The 17,424-nt window shown below is 43.6% G+C and overlaps 1 protein-coding gene across 2 annotated transcripts in view; it reads left to right on the top strand.

Moving 5' to 3' along the window:
* Window positions 1-379: 379 nt before the first annotated feature.
* The window catches only part of PRODH2 (proline dehydrogenase 2), a 31,356-nt gene continuing 14,311 nt past the window's right edge, over window positions 380-17,424 (top strand). For both annotated transcript variants that reach the window (XM_049900830.1, XM_049900829.1), the window contains exons 1-4: window positions 380-553; window positions 629-825; window positions 915-1,053; window positions 1,136-1,222. In XM_049900830.1, coding sequence (XP_049756787.1) covers window positions 380-553; window positions 629-825; window positions 915-1,053; window positions 1,136-1,222 — 597 coding nt within the window. The remainder of the gene's footprint in view (window positions 554-628; window positions 826-914; window positions 1,054-1,135; window positions 1,223-17,424) is intronic.

Here is a 17,424-nt window from a genome sequence, read left to right as displayed (position 1 = left end):
CACAGAGAGGTTAAGTAGCTTGCCCAAGACTGCAAAGCCAAACTGCCTCAAACCCAGAGGTGCTTGCTCCAGAGTCCATGCCCTCACCCAGCACCCACTGGTACATGGTGGGCACCAGATAAGCGCCAGCTGTTGAGGGCTTTGTTGGGGGCTATGACTGGGGGTTTCCTTTTCTGTCCTGGTTACTCTGAACTCTGACCTCATCTGTTAATAATTAACTGCCCCCCCTCCCAAGGATAATCAACTGTGATCCTAAAGGTTGTTTTCCCATGTCCACTGCCCAGTTAATCAGTCATTGCCCCCTGGCCAGGCAAGGGGCGGTTGGCGACCCACTGCGTCCAAAGCCCCTTCACCTGGGGTGGAAGCGACAAAGGATCCCATGCTCCGGATCTGTCGGGTGCCTTACTCCCGGGCAGGCCCCTCTGCAGGGGGCTGGAAGCCGCTGCGCTTCGATGGTGGGGCCTTCCACCTCAAAGGCACAGGAGAGCTGACCAGGGCTTTGCTGGTGCTGCGGCTGTGTGCCTGGCCTCCTCTGGCCACCCACGGGCTGGCGGTGAGCAGCGGCCCCCAGGACTGGCCTGGAGTCTCCCAGGGCCCTGCTCTGAGCCCTTACTCCCTGTCACCCCAGCTCCAGGCCTGGTCTCGGCGACTCCTGGGCTCCCGGCTCTCAGGCGCGCTTCTCCGGGCATCCATCTATGGGCAGTTTGTGGCTGGCGAGACCGTAGAGGAGGTGAAGGACTGTGTCCAGCAGCTTCAGCACCTAGGCCTCCGGCCCCTGCTGGCAGTGCCTATCGAGGAGGAGCCAGACTCAGCTGCCAGGACTGGGTGAGTAGGGGGCTGGGGCCCCAGGAAGCCTGGAGGAGGGCAGGAAGGGGGTTAGCAGGCTCAGGCCCTGACGCCTGCTGGCTGGGCAGCGAGGCCTGGTATGAGGGGAACCTCAACGCCATACTGCGGTGCGTGGACCTGTCAAGAAGCCTCGTGGAGACCCCTGGCCCAGCTGGGCCCACCCTCATGCAGCTGAAGGTGACAGCACTGACCAGCACTCGGCTCTGTGTAAGGGGGGGGCAGGATGGTGGTGGTGGGGTGCGGCTACTCACCAGGCCCCCCCAGCGCCCCACCCATTATCCCATTTCAGAAGGAGCTAACTTCGTGGGTCAGAGAACCGGGGGCCTCCGTAGAGCTGAGCCCTGAGAGGCTGGCAGAAGCTCTGGACTCTGGGAAGGTAAGGACGTCAGGCGGGGTGAGATTGGATGGTTGGTGGGGAATGTGGGGGGAGCAGAGACCCTGGGCTTGGATGTGGTGGGTGTCTGCAGGTGATCTGTTCAAGATATATTTAACTCCTGCTACTTCCCAGACTCAGACCAATCAGAATAAATGTGACTGTAGTGAGGGACAGGGTCCTGGAGGCCCCTGAATGGAACGTGGACATCTGGGAATTGTAGGGGAGGGGCCTGGGTGATGGGAATACTCAAGGAGTTTGGGACCTCAGCTCTTTTCCCAACCAGAAGGATATTAATATTTTATCAATCAACACAGGCCTATTGGTGTGTGCCCATTGTACATGGGTTCTGGTTAGACCAAAAGGATTTTAGTTTGTTCATTAATTTATTCCTTTTTGTCTTTATATCTTATTTCTAACCCCTACACCAAACATTGACAATCACTCCATTCTGTATAACGTGTATCTTAAATTTTTTTTTTACTGTTATTATACTTTAGATGAAGATTTACAGAACTAGTTTTTCTTAAATAGTACACATATTGTTTTATGGCATTGGTTAACCACCCCACGACATGTCAACACTCTCCCTTTTCAACCTCGGGTTCCCTATTACCAGTTACCTGTTTCCTCCTGCCTTCTAGTCCTTGCCCCTGGGCTGGTGTGCCCCTTTAATCTTGTTTTGTTTTATGGGCCTGTCCAATCTTTAGCTGAAGTGTAAACTTCAGGAGTGACTTCATTACTGAGCTCATAGGGTGTCCAGGGGCCATACTCTAAAGGTTTCTCTAGTCTCTGTGTGGTCTTTCTTTTTGAGTTAGAATTTTGTTCTACATTTTTCCACAGTTCTGTCTGGGACCCTCTATTGTGATCCCTGTCAGAGCAGTCAGTGGTGGTAGCTGGGCACCATCTAGTTGTACTGGACTCAGTCTGGTGAAGCAAGTGGCAGATGTGGTCCATTAGTCCTCTGGACTAATCTTTCCCTTGTGTCTTTAGTTTTCTTCGTTCTCCCTTGCTCCCGAAGGGGTGAGACCAGTGGAGTATCTTAGATGGCCGCTCTCAAGCTTTCAAGATCCCAGGCGCTACTCACCAAAGTGAGAACATTTTCTGTATAAACTATGTTATGCCAGTTGAGCCGGATGTTTCCCAAGACCATGGTCCCCACAGCCCTCAGTCCAGCAATTCGGTCCCTCAGGGAGTTTGGATGTGTCTATGGAGCGTCCATGACCCCACCTTGTACAGGTTGTGCTGGCTTCCCCAGTATTGTATACTGTCTTACTCTTTACCAAAGTTACCACTTACCTATTGTCTAGTGTTTTTCCATCCCCACTCCTCCCCTCCCTCGTAACCATCAAAGATTGTTTCTTTTTGTGTGTTAACCTTTTTCATGAGTTTTTACAGTAGTGGTCTCATACAATATTTGTCCGTTTGTGACTATTTCAGCATAATGCCCTCCAGATTCATCCATGTTATGAGATGCTTCACAGACTCATTGTTGTTCTTTATGGTTGCGTAATACTCCATTGTGTGTATGTGCCACAGTTTGTTTATCCATTCATCTGTTGATGGGCATCTAGGTTGTTTCCATCTTTTGCTATTGTGAATAGTGCTGCAGTGAACATGGGTGCACATATGTCTATTCATGTGATGATTCTTATTTCTCTAGGATATACTCCTAGGAGGGGGATTGCTGGATCATATGGTATTTCTATTTCTTTTAAGGAAGCGCCATATCGTCTTCCAAAATGGTTGTATCATTTTGCATTCCCACCAGCAGTGCACAAGAGTTCCCATCTCCCTGCAGCCTCTCCAGCGTTTGTAGTTTCCTGTTGTTTTGATTCATGCCAGTAACGCCAGGGTGAGATGATATCTCATTGGGTTTTGATTTGCATTTCTCTAATGGCTGGTGATTGCGAGCATTTCCTCATGTGTCTACTGGCAGCTTGAATGTCTTCTTTGGTGAAGTGTCTGTTGATTTCCTTTGCCCATTTTTTAACTGTCTTTTTGTTGTAGAGGTGTTGGATTTTCTTGTAGATTTTACAGATTAGACTTTCATCTGATTTGTAATAGCCAAATTTTTTTTCCCAGTCTGTAGGTTCTCTTTTTACTCTTTTGGTGAAGTCTTTTATGAGCATAAGTGTTTAATTTTTAGAAGGTCTCATTTATCTAGCTTATCTTCTGGAGTTTGTGTCTTGTTGGTTGTGGTTTATATCCTGTTAATGCTGTGTATTAGGGCCTCTACTGTTGACTCTATTTTTTCTTCTATGGACTTCATAGTTTTTGGCTTTATATTTAGGTCTTTGATCCGTTTTGAATTAGTTTTTGTATATGGTGTGAGGTATGGTTCCTGTTTCATTTTTTTGCAGACATCCAGTTTTGCCAGCATCATTTGTTAAAAAGACTATCTTTTCCCCATTTGATGGACTTTGGGCCCTTGTCGAAGATCAGGTGACCATAGGTGGATGGATTTACATCTGGGTTCTCAATTCTGTTCCATTGGCCAATGTATCTGTCATTGTACCAGTAACAGGCTGTTTTGACTACTGTAGCTGTGTAGTAGTTTCTGAGGTCATGTAGTGCGAGTCCTCTTACTTTATTCTTTTTCTTCAATAGTGCTTTACTTATCCGAGGCTTCTTCCCTTTCCATATAAAGTTAATGATAAGTTTTTCCATCTCTTTAAAGAATCTTGTTGGTATTTGGATCAGTATTGCATTGTATTTGTAAATCACTTTGGGTAAAATTGTCATTTTCACAATGTTGAGTCTACCTATCCATGGGCATGGTATGTTTTTCTATTTATGTAGATCTCTTTTGGTTTCTTACAGTAGTGTTTTGTAGTTTTCTTTGTATAGGTCTTTTTCATCCCTGGTTAGATTTATTCCTAAGTATTTTATTTTTTCAGGGGCTATTATAAATGGTATTTTCCTTTTCATCATTCTCTCTATTGATGTACAGGAATCCAACTGATTTTTGTATGTTTATCTTGTATCGTGCTCCTCTGCTGAATCTTTCTATTAGTTCCAGTAGTTTTCTTGTGGAGCCTTTTGGGTTTTCTATGTATAGTATCATATCATCCACAAATAGGGACAGTTTAACTTCTTCATTACCAGTTTGGATGCCCTTTATTTCTTTTTCTTGCCTTATTGCTCTAGCTAGGACTTCCAGCACAATGTTAAACAGGAGTGGTGTTAAAGGGCATCCTTGTCTTGTTCCTGTTCTCAAGGGGATGTTTTCAGCCTCTCTCCATTAAGAATGATGTTGGCTGTTGGTTTTGCATAGATGCCCCTTATTATGTTGAGAAATTTCCCTTCTGTACCTACTTTATTGAGAGTTTTTTTTTATCAGGAATGGGTGTTGGACTTTGGTGAATGCCTTTTCTTCATCAATTAAGATGATCATGTGATTCTTTTCTTTCCTTTTATTTATGTGGTGGATTATGTTGATTGATTTTCTAATATTGAACCATCCTTGCATACCTAGTATGAATCCTACTTGGTCCTGCTGTATTATTTTTTTTGACATGACACTGAATTCTATTGGATAGAATTTTGTTGAGAATTTTTGCATCTATATTCACGAAAGATATTGGCCTGTAATTTTCTTTTTTTTTGTGGTGTCTTTTCCTGGTTTTGGTATCAGGGTTATGTTGGCTTCATAGAATGAATTCAGAAGTATTGCTTCTTTTTCTATGTTCTGAAATAGTTTGAGTAGTACTGGTGTAAGCTCTTCTCTGAATGTTTGGTAGACTTCTCCAGTGAAGCCATCTGGGCTGGGCTTTTTTTGTTGTTGGGAGTTTTTTTTTTATTATTATTATTACATTTTCAATCTCTTCTCTTGTTATGGGTCAATAATGTGTGTCTTCTTGTTATTGTGTATATGTGTGTGTGTGTGTTTTTTTTTTGCCAAGTGCATATTGGTGGGGCATACTCTTTCCAACATCTTATTTTGAAAATTTTCAAACATAAAGAAAAGTTGAAAGACTCGTAGAGTGGAAGTCCACATATTTACCACCTAGATTCTACCATCAGTATTTTACTGTACCTGTTTTGAATCATATCTCTCCACCTGTCTATTCCTCTATCCGTCCATCAATCCATCTTACGTTTTGATGCATTTCAAAGTAAGTTGCAGACATCCTTAAATGGTCCCTCTAAATGCTTCAAAACCAAACCAAAACCAAACCCACTGCCCTCGAGTCTATTCTGACTCACAGTGACCCTATAGGACAGGGTAGAACTGCCCCATAGGGTTTCCAAGGAGTGCCTGATGGATCTGAACTGCCAACCTTTTGGTTAGCAGCTATAGCATTTAACCACTACCTCAGGATGTCGATCATTAATTGGAGCTCAGTCATTATTTACAGTTGTTTTTATCTTTTTGAGGTAAGATTTACATACATTGAAATGTGAATATTTTAAACGTAGCTTTTAATGAGTTTTGACAAATGCATGCCCAAGCAATCCAAACCTCTGTCACGATCAGAACATTTCCATCACTGCACAAAGTTCCCTCATGCCCCTTCCCTGTCAATCTGGGGGACATATTTTAAAATTCACACAAATTGTATTATGTTACATATCTCCTGTTCTGTTTCTTGTGTTTTTCTTTCTTTCTTTTTTTTTTTAAATTGTGCTTTAGGTGAAAGTTTAGAGAGCAAATTAGTTTCTCATTAAATAATTAATACACAAATTGGTTTGTGACTTTGGTTGTCAACCCCGAGATGTATCAACAGTCTCCTTTTCTCCACTCCGGGTTCCTCATTTCCATTCATCCAGCTTTCCTCTCCCTTCCTGCCTTCTTGTCTTTGCTTTTGGGCTGGTGTGCCCACTTAGTCTCGTGTACATGACTGAACTACAGGCACGTTCCTCATGTGTGTTATTGTTTGCCCTACAGACCTGTCTAATCTTCGGCTGAAGGGTGAACCTCTGGATGTTTCTCACGTTTTTCACTGAGCACTCTGATTTTAGGATTCATCCATGTTTCTTTGGGTACATACAACCCATCACTTCTAACTGCTCCCTTCCCAGGGAGGGACACCAGGTGGCCTCTGAGTATCCACCACCCCAAACAATGCTACAGAGGACATGCTGATATTTCTTTTTTAATATTGATTTTTTTTCTTCATTTATAATTTTTAAAACATGTCAGAACACGTAGAAGCCAGCGTTAGCATTTCAGAGGATCGGCTTTGGAGGTAATGAGTTTCACTTCTTTGGGCTCCGGTTTACTCACATGAGATGGTGACAGGAGCTCCTTGCCAGGCAGTTTTAAGGATTAAGGCAGACGTGTGTGTGAAGCCCTGGCAGAGGCTGGCATCTGACTTTGCAAAGAACAAGGGGCCTCCCTCCTTCCTGCATCACTTGCTCCCTCCGGCTTCCCCTACACCACATACCTGGTTTTCCTTTTTCATCGCTGTCAGCTCCTGCTTAGTTTTTATTAGGTTTTTCTCTGCCTGTCGCTATGAGTCAGGATTGACTCAACAGCAATGGGTTTGGTTTGGATTTGGTCTTATAAATATGGAGGTCCCCTAGGGCTGGGTCCTGGCCTCCTTCCCTCTTCCTCCTTACTCCCCTTGCAGGGAACTTCTCATCTACACCTTCGGTCTCAGTTTCCCAACTCTGCCCTAATGCTGCCCACGTTTCTGTCCCCAGCCCCTTTCCCCTGGGCCCCAGACTCAAAGCCTCCTGGACATCTCCCCTTGGGTGACCCCCAGGCTCTTCACACTGGTCTCAGTATCCCCCCCATACCTGCCCCTCCTTCCTGTCCCCATCTTAGGGGCAGCCCTACTGCCCCCGACCTCAGATCAGAGCCCCACTGTTCACATCCTGGGGCTCACATCAACTGATTCCCCAGCATGATTCACGGCTGTCCCATTCACTGCCATATCCCTAGCCCCTGGCACCTGGACAAGGCATGATCAATATATGTGAGTGAATAAATGAATGAAGCAGGTGATTTTTAAAAATTAACAGTGGAGAACGTATTGATCATGCATAATGTGCCAGGCACTGTTCTAAGCAGTCCACTTACGTTAGAGGGAAACATTTACTCCCTGCCCTTGACTGTGTACATGGAGAGTGACGGTTAAGGATCCAGACTTTGGAACCAACTGGCTGAGGTTCAGATCCCAGGTCTGCCCCTGACTAGCTGTGTGACCTCACCTCTCTGTGCCTCAGCTTTCCCATCTGCAAAATGGGGATGATAATATTCCACCTCAGAGGGTGTTGAAGATAAAATGAGTTAATATTTCGTACCTGAAACAGCACCTGGCACGGAGCAAGCCCTCTGTGAGGGTGGGCATTATACATAGGGAGCGCCACCAGCGGCTAATCTCCCAGAACTCCAGGACGAAGCCCCAAGCCAGGGGGGAGAGGCAACTTTTTGGGGCAAAGTCAGGTGGGCAGGCGCCCCCATCTGACTTTCTTCCCCATGGACAGAGACTTCTCCCACAAGCCTGAGAGGTTTACACATGCAAGCCAGCCACCCCGGTAGGGCTCCATTAACAATCCTAGGCCTATGTCATTCACCTTTACTCTCTTGGATGTAATAAAGCTTAAAGTCCTACCTATTTTTCTTTCTTCCTTTCTTTTTTATTGTGGTGCAAATATAATCAACAAAATGTTTCTTTCTTTAATTTCCCAATTTACTCAAACCTAGCTGGACTTTCTTGGGACACCAGTAAATCACATTTACCCTTTGGAATTCCCATAACAAGACTGTGAGTTGGGGATGGTTATTATTCCCATGTTACAAACTTATTAATTCCCCAAATGTTTGCTGAACATCTACCACCTTCCAGGTACTACGCTAGGGTCAGAGGGGACAACGATGACCAAGACAGACAGAATTCCTGCCCTTGAGACAGGGGCAGTTGCTAGTTGTGAGCAAGAGACACACAATAATTAAAACTACAGTCAACGTAAACACACTAAGCAGGAGTGAGGGAAGTGGATATCCAGGGGAAGAACATTCCAGGAGAAAGGAACAGCCAGAGTACAGGACCTGCAGTGGGAAGATACCTGACATGTTCGAAGACTAGCAGAGAGGCCAGTGTGGCAGTCACAGTGAATGAGGGGGACAGTAGTGTGTGTTAGGTGCCACACTGCCCGGTCCTGCACCATCCTCACAATCTTTGTTATGTTTGAGCCCATTGTTGCAGCCACTGTATCAATCCATCTTGCTGAGGGTCTTCCTCTTTTTCACTGACCCTCTACTTTACCAGGTGTGACGTCCTTCTCCAAGGACTGGTCCCTCCTGATAATGTGTCCAAAGTATGTGAGATGAAATCTTGCCATTCTTGCTTCTAAGGAGCACTCTGGCTGTACTTCTTCCAAGACAGATTTATTAGTTCTTTTGGCAATCCATGGTACATTCAATATTCTTCACCAACACCACAACTCAAATGTATCAATTCTTCTTTGGTCTTCCTTATTCATTGTCCAGGTTTTGCATGCATATGAGGCAACTGAAAATACCATGGCGTGAGGTCAGGCACACCTAAGTCTTCAAGGTGAAATCTTTGCTTTTCCACACTTTAAAGGGCTCTTTTGTAGCCAATTTGCCCAACGTGATGTGTCTTCTGATTTCTTGACTGCTGCTTACATGGGCGTTGATTTGTGAATCTAGGTAAAATAAAATCCTTGACAACTTCAATATTTTCCCCATTTGTCAGGATGTTGCTTATTGGTCCATTTGTGAAAATTTTTGTTTTATGTTGAAGTGTAATCCATACCAAAGGCTGCAGACTTTGATCTTCATCAGTAAGTGCTTCAAGTTCTCTTCACTTTCCTCAACCAAGGTTGTGTCATTTGCATATCGCAGGTTCTTAACGAGTCTTCCTCCAATCCTGATACCACGTTCTTCTTCATGCAATACAGCTTCTCAGATTATTTGCTCAGCATACAGATTTAATAAGTATGGTGAAAGAATACAACCCTGACACACACCTTGCCTCATTTTAAACCATGCAGTATTCCCCTGCACTGTTCAAATGACTGCCTCTTGGTCTAAGTGCAGATTCTTCAGGAGCACAATTAAGTGTTCTGGAATTCTCATTCTTTGCAATGTTATCCATAATTTGTTATGATCCACACAATCAAATGCCTTTGCATAGTCAATAAAACACGGGTAAACATCCACCTGGCAACAGGTACTGCCATTGTCCTGCCCTTATTGTGTCCAGGCACATCACACACATTGTGATAGTTAAGGTTATGTGTCAACTTGGCTAGGCCGTGATTCTCAGTGGCGTGGCAGATATGACGTAATTACTGTCTGTGATGTGATCAGTTGTGAGTAAACAATCAGTGGAAAGGGAAATTTCTGTGGGGGTGTGACCTGCATCCAAAATATATGGATGCTCAGGCAAAGTTCGCCCTCTCTTGGTCCTGCATCCAACTCTTAATCCTCTGACCTCCGGTTCTTGGGACGTGAGCCAGCAGCCTGTAGTCTGACCTCCAGGTTTTGCGATTCAACAACTCCCAAAGCCCTAAGAAGTAGCGGCATACCATCTGACCTGTCTACTTGGGTTTGTTAGCCCCTGCAACCACGTGAGTTAGGAGAAGCCTGCAGCCTGATGCCTGACCCGTGGATTTGAGACTTGCAGCCTCCACAACTTCACGAGCCATTTCTTTGAAATAAACCTCTCCATATATATAATTACATATATATACGCTTCACTAGATTTTGCAGCTGTTTCTTCTCATTTTGAGTCGTGCCACATCAGCAAATGAAGGTCCCGAAAGCTTGACTCCATCCACGTCATTAAGGTCGACTCTACTTTGGGGAGGCAGCTCTTCCCTAGTCATCTTTTGAGTGCCTTCCAACCTGGGGGGCTCATCTTCCAGCACTATATCGGACAATGTTCCGCTGCTATTCATAAGGCTTTCACTGGCTAATGCTTTTCAGAAGTAGACTGCCGGGTCCTTCTTCCTAGTCTGCCTTAGTATGGAAGCTCAGCTGAAACCTGTCCTCCATGGGTGACCCTGCTGGTATCCGAATACTGGTGGCATAGCCTCCAGCATCACAGCAACATGCAAGCCCCCACAGTATGATAAACTGAGAGACACGTGAAAAGTAGAGTCGACCTTAATGACGTGGATGGAATCAAGCTTTCGGGACCTTCATCTGCTGATGTGGCACGACTCAAAATGAGAAGAAACAGCTGCAAACATCCATTAATAACTGGAACCTACAATGTACGAAGTACGAATCTAGGAAAACTGGAAATCATCAAAAATGAAAGGGAATGCATAAACATCGATATCCTAGGCATTAGTGAGCTGAAATGGAATGGTATTGGCCATTTTGAATCGGACAATCATATCATCTACTATGCTGGGAATGACAACTCAAAGAGGAATGGTATTGCATTCATCGTCAAAAAGAACATTTCAAGATCTATCCTGAAGTACAACACTGTCAGTGATAGGATAATATCCATACACCTACAAGGAAGACCAGTTAATACCACTATTCAAATTTACACACCAACCACTAGGGCCAAAGATGAGGAAATAGAAGGCTTTTATCAGCTGCTGCAGTCTGAAATCGATCGAACAGGCAATCAAGATGCATTGATAATTACTGGAGATTGGAATGTGAAAGTTGGAGACAAAGAAGAAGGATCAGTAGTTGGAAAATATGGCCTTGGTGATAGAAACAATGCCAGAGATCAAACGATAGAATTTTGCAAGACCAGCGACTTCTTCATTGCAAATACCTTCTTTCACCAACATAAACATGACTATACACATGGACCTTGCCAGATGGAACACATAGAAATCAAATTGACTACATATGTGGAAAGAGACAATGGAAAAGCTCAATATCATCAGTCAGAACAAGGCCAGGGGCCGACTGTGGAACAGACCATCAATTGCTCATATGCAAGTTCAAGCTGAAACTGAAGAAAATCAGAGCAAGTCCACGAGAGCCAAAATATGACCTCGAATATATCCCAGCTGAGTTTAGAGACCATCTCAAGAACAGATTTGATGCATTGCACACTAGTGACTGAAGAGCAGACGAGTTGTGGAATGACACCAAGGACATCATCCATGAAGAAAGCAAAAGGTCACTGAAAAGAAAGGAAAGAAAGAAAAGACCAAGATGGATGTCAGAGGAGACTCTGAAACTTGTTCTTGAGCGTCGGGCAGCTAAAGCAAAAGAAAGAATTGATGAAGTAAAAGAACTGAACAGAAGATTTCAAAGGGCATCTCGAGAAGACAAAGTATTATAATGACATGAGCAAAGAGCTGGAGATGGAAAACCAAAGGGGAAGAACACGCTCAGCGTTTCTCAAGTTGAAAGAACTGAAGAAAAAATTCAAGCCTCGAGTTGCAATAGTGAAGGATTCCATGGGGAAAATATTAAATGACGCAGGAAGCATCAAAAGAAGATGGAAGGAATACAGAGAGTCATTATACCAAAAAGAATTAGTCGATATTCAGCCATTTCCAGAGGTGGCATATGATCAGGAAATGATAGGACTGAAGGAAGAAGTCCAAACTGCTCTGAAGGTATTGGCGAAAAACAAAGCTCCTGGAATTGATGGAATATCAAATGAGATGTTTCAACAAACAGATGCAGCACTGGAGGTGCTTACTCATCTATGCCAAGAAATATGGAAGACAGCTTCCTGGCCAACTGACTGGAAGAGATCCATATTTATGCCTATTCTCAAGAAAGGTGATCCAACCAAATGTGGAAATTCTAGAACAATATCATTAATATCACACACAAGCAAAATTTTGCTGAAGATCATTCAAAAATGGCTGCAGCAGTATATCGACAGGGAAATCCCAGAAATTCAGGCTGGTTTCAGAAGAGGACGTGGAAGCAGGGATATCATTACTGATGTCAGATGGATCCTGGCTGAAAGCAGAGAATACCAGAAGGATGTTTACCTGTGTGCAAAGGCATTCGACTGTGTGGATCATAACAAACTATGTATAACACTGCAAAGAATGGGAATTCCAGAACACTTAATTATGCTCATGAGGAACCTTTACATAGATCAAGAGGCAGTTGTTCGGACAGAACAAGGGGATACTGATTGGTTTAAAGTCAGGAAAGGTGTGCATCAGGGTTGTATTCTTTCACCATACCTGTTTAATCTGTATGCTGAACAAATAATACGAGAAGCTGGGGTATATGAAGAAGAACAGGGCATCAGGATTGGAGGAAGACTCCTTAACAACCTGCGTTATGCAGATGACACAATCTTGCTTGCTGAAAGTGAAGAGGACTTGAAGCACTTACTAATGAAGATCAAAGACCACAGCCTTCAGTACGGACTGCACCTCAACATAAAGAAAACAAAAATCCTTACAACTGGACCAATGAGCAACATAATGATAAACGGAGAAAATATTGAACTTGTCAAGGATTTCATTTTACTTGGATCCACAATCAACAGCCATGGAAACAGCAGTCAAGAAATTCAAAAGATGCATTGCATTGGGCAAATCTGCTGCAAAGGACCTCTTCAAAGTGTTGAAGAGCAAAGATGTCACCCTGAAGACTAAGGTGCACCTGACCCAAGCCATAGTATTTTCAATCACATCATATGCATGTGAAAGCTGGATAGTGAATAAGGAAGACTGAAGAAGAGTTGATGCCTTTGAATTGTCGTGCTGGTGAAGAATATTGAATATACCATGGACTGCCAAAAGAATGAACAAATCTGTCTTGGAAGAAGTACAGACAGAGTGGTCCTTGGAGGGAAGGATGGTGAGACTGTGTCTTACATACCTTGGACAGGTTGTCAGGAGGGATCAGTCCCTGGAGAAGGACATCATGCTTGGCAGAGCACAGGGTCAGCCGAAAAGAGGAAGACCCTCAACGAGGTGGATTGACACAGTGGCTGCAACAATGAACTCAAGCATAACAATGATTGTAAGGATGGCGCAGGACCAGGCAGTGTTTCGTTCTGTTGTGCATAGGGTTGCTATGAGTTGGAATCGACTCGACGGCACCTAACAAAAATAACAACACGCTTCATTAGATAACCCAGCCTAAGATATTTGGTACTGAGAGTGGTTCTAGAGGAACATCACAAGAATGAGTTATGAATTGGTTCTCAAGTCTGGCCATCCTTAAAGGCAACGATGACTCTGTCTCCAGTAGTAAAAAAAAAAAAAAAAAGAAGGCACTGCTAATTCATGGTATGAGGTGGCAATAGAAATACACAAAATATCACCACCAGTGGGTCAAATATTTGTGAGAGACAAGGCTCTGGATGATTCCATATTTGATACCTTTCTACAATTTTGTCAGAATTAGAATTATAAGGAAGCTGGTTGGTTGGTCCTGCTTTCAGTAGACAAAGTGGCGAAAGAAAGAGATGAACTCAGGGCTTCAGAGTCACAGCTCAAGTGTTGCATAAAAGACCTGAAAGTTCTAACTTATGCCCTGAAAGAAAACCCTATTTCTTGTAGTAACAGAGAGGGTATGCCAAAAACTGAACCCAGATTCGTATCATAACAGCAGCTAAATTACAATGTCAATTGAATTCCCAACCTCGAAAGGTGGGTGTCTGAAGTTAAAGTGAAGGCATTGATTGGTAAGAAATTGGGTTCTAAAGACTTGGGATGAGGACATATGGGCAGATAATCAGGAAGCTGGGGACATTAAGCCCCTAAATTTCATTGAATCACTCCTGTCAACACAACCACCCCTCTTACTCCCATTTGAAAGGATTATTTCTCTTTGTCTGCTAAGCCACCGTCCCAGGTAAAATTATTATCCCTTCCACTGAAGAGTCTTTGTCAGAGATATCACCTGGGACAGCACCTGAGGTGTTGTCTGGGGCATTGTTTGAGAGAGATGCCTTACAAGACACTGCTGAATGTCTCCAGACCCACCCACACCACCCATTTTTGCTTCTAGACCTAAAACTAGACTTAAGTCCCAGTGAGCCCCAAGAGATGAAATACAAAGTGTGACCCAGGAGAAGCCATGCTACGCTAAAAAAGAACTCCTTGATTTTTCTAGTATATACAGACACAAACCTGGGGAATATGTGCGGGACTGGCTATTAGGGTGTGGGATAATGGTGCAAGGAACATAAAGTTAGATAAGTCTGAGTTTATTGTTATGGGCCCACTAACACAGATTCTTCATTTAATGTTTAGAAAAGGATCCAGTCATTTACTTGGCCGGTTCAATGAAGCATGGATTAAGTGATGGCCTATACAAAATCAAAGTTGAAATGCTAGACCTGCCTCGGTATACTGTAGAAGACAGTATCCAATGGTTTAGGGAAATTGGCATGTTAGAGTGGATTTAACAGATTGGGCCCACAGATCCACCCATGGAGTGCCCAGAGGACACATCTTTTAACACAATGGTTGGGAACAAATTTGTGAAGGGAGCCTCAGCTCAGATCTGACAGTGAGAACTGCCCTAACTTAATTAAAAAAAAAAAAAAAATTAAGACACCTAAATTCAACGGGGCTAATTGGATCCTCTGGTGGTAGGGGCCAAATAATGGCACTTAATTGACAAAAACAAGGCAGGTGTGGTTACCATAATGGACAGCAGAGTCAAAGCAGTAATAGGAATAGTCTGACTCGTACGGACTTATGGCATTGGCTACTTAGTCATGGTGTACCTAGGAGGGAAAGAGATGAGAAATCTACTAAATACTTATCTGTACAAGCAGAAGAATTTTAGGTCAAGCGAACAGCAGTCCAACTTGAATCACCAAAATAGAGAGTCATGGCTCCTCAATCAGTCTCCAGACTTGAGCCAGTTTACAGACCCACAACCTCTTGAACGAAGGGAAGGCCGGGTCACTTTGAGGCAGGACCCCGCTACACTGCCAAAAATGTAATCTTTCTCCCAGCCTTTCCCAAAGGGATCTACGGCCTTTCACGAGAGTAGCTGTTCATTGGGTGAAAAGAAACAGTCAGACTTTTGGGGGATTACTGGATGCTGGCTCTGACCTGGCACTAATTCCAGGTACCCAAAACACCATGATGGCCCACTAGTCAGAGATGGCCCACTAATCAGTGTTGGGGCATATGGAGGTCAGCTTCTTAATGAAGTCTTGGCTCATGTCCATCTCACAGTGAGTCCACTGGGTCCCCAAACCTATCCTATAGTGATTTTTCCAGTTCCAGAATGTGTAATTGTTTGAGATAGATGCCTTACAAGACACTGCTGAATGTCTCCAGACCCACCCCCGCCACCCATTTTTGCTTCTAGACCTATAACTAGACTTACTCAGATGTACTTACTAGACATACTAGGCATACTCAGCAACTGGCAGAACCCCCACATTGGATCCCTGACATGTGGGGTAAGGGCTATTATGGTAGGAAAAGCCAAGTAGAATCCATTAGAACTTCCCCTATGGAGGAAAATAGTAAACCAAAAGCAATACTGCATTCCTGGAGGAAATGCAGAGATTACTGCCACCATCAAGTACTTGAAGGATGCAGGGGTGGTGTTTCTCACTACATCCCCATTCGACTCACTTATTTGGCCTGTGCAAAAAACAGATGGAGGGGGCGGAGCCAAGATGGCGGACTAGGCAGACGCTACCTCGGATCCCTCTTACAACAAAGACACGGAAAAACAAGTGAATCGATCACATACATAACAATCTACGAACCCTGAACAACAAACACAGATTTAGAGACGGAGAACGAACTAATACGGGGAAGCAGCGATTGTTTCCAGAGCCTGGAGCCAGCGTACCAGTCAGGTACGGCACAAGCACAGAGAGCGGCTCCACCCCCCTGAACTAACCCCGGGAGGGGGACCAGCCAGTTCCACGGGTGGCGTGGGACCCAGCCGGTAGGAGAAGTCCCCGGGAGGCAGTGACTGGTCTTGGAGCAGAAAGAGCAGCATCCGAGCCGGGGAACCGTCCCGCAGGGATTTGGACTGGACGCAGGCGGCTTCATTAACATCTGAATAGCCTGAGCCAGAGGGAGAACTCTGATAAGGATCTGACTGCATTTTTTTTTAGCGGATTTTCTGGAAAAACTAGTTTCCCAGTGATGGCTCGGAGACAACAATCCATATCAAACCACTTAAAGAAGCAGACCGTGACAGCTTCTCCAACCCCCCAAACAAAAGAATCAAAACCTTTCCCAAATGAAGATACAATCTTGGAATTATCAGATACAGAATATAAAAAACTAATTTACAGAATGCTTAATGATATCACAAATGAAATTAGGATAACTGCAGAAAAAGCCAAGGAACACACTGATAAAACTGTTGAAGAACTCAAAAAGATTATTCAAGAACATACTGGAAAAATTAATAAGTTGCAAGAATCCATAGAGAGACAACATGTAGAAATCCAAAAGATTAACAATAAAATAACAGAATTAGACAACACACTAGGAAGTCAGAGGAGCAGACTCGAGCAATTAGAATGCAGACTGGGACATCTGGAGGACCAGGGAATCAACACCAACATAGCTGAAAAAAAATCGGATAAAAGAATTAAAAAAAATGAAGAAACCCTAAGAATTATGTGGGACACTATCAAGAAGGATAACCTGCGAGTGATTGGAGTCCCAGAACAGGGAGGGGGGACAGAAAACACAGAGAAAATAGTTGAAGAACTCCTGACAGAAAACTTCCCTGACATCATGAAAGACGAAAGAATATCTATCCAAGATGCTCATCGAACCCCATTTAAGATTGATACAAAAAGAAAAACACCAAGACATATTATCATCAAACTCACCAAAACCAAAGATAAAGAGAAAATTTTAAAAGCAGCCAGGGAGAAAAGAAAGGTTTCCTTCAAGGGAGAATCAATAAGAATAAGTTCTGACTACTCAGCAGAAACCATGCAGGCAAGAAGGGAATGGGACGACATATACAGAACACTGAAGGAGAAAAACTGCCAGCCAAGGATCATATATCCAGCAAAACTCTCTCTGAAATATGAAGGCGAAATTAAGATATTTACAGACAAACACAAGTTTAGAGAATTTGCAAAAACCAAACCAAAGCTACAAGAAATACTAAAGGATATTGTTTGGTCAGAGAATCAATAATATCAGATATCAGCACAACACAAGGTCACAAAACAGAACGTCCTGATATCAACTCAAATAGGGAAATCACAAAAACAAACAAATTAAGATTAATTAAAAAAAATACACATAACAGGGAATCATGGAAGTCAATAGGTAAAAGATCACAATAATCAAAAAGAGGGACTAAATACAGGAGACAT

Source organism: Elephas maximus, chromosome 11 (assembly GCF_024166365.1).
Source record: "Elephas maximus indicus isolate mEleMax1 chromosome 11, mEleMax1 primary haplotype, whole genome shotgun sequence".
NCBI classification, from domain to species: Eukaryota; Metazoa; Chordata; class Mammalia; order Proboscidea; family Elephantidae; genus Elephas; species Elephas maximus.
Note: the sequence above shows the minus strand (reverse complement) of the source record. Positions and strands in the feature narration are given on the sequence as shown.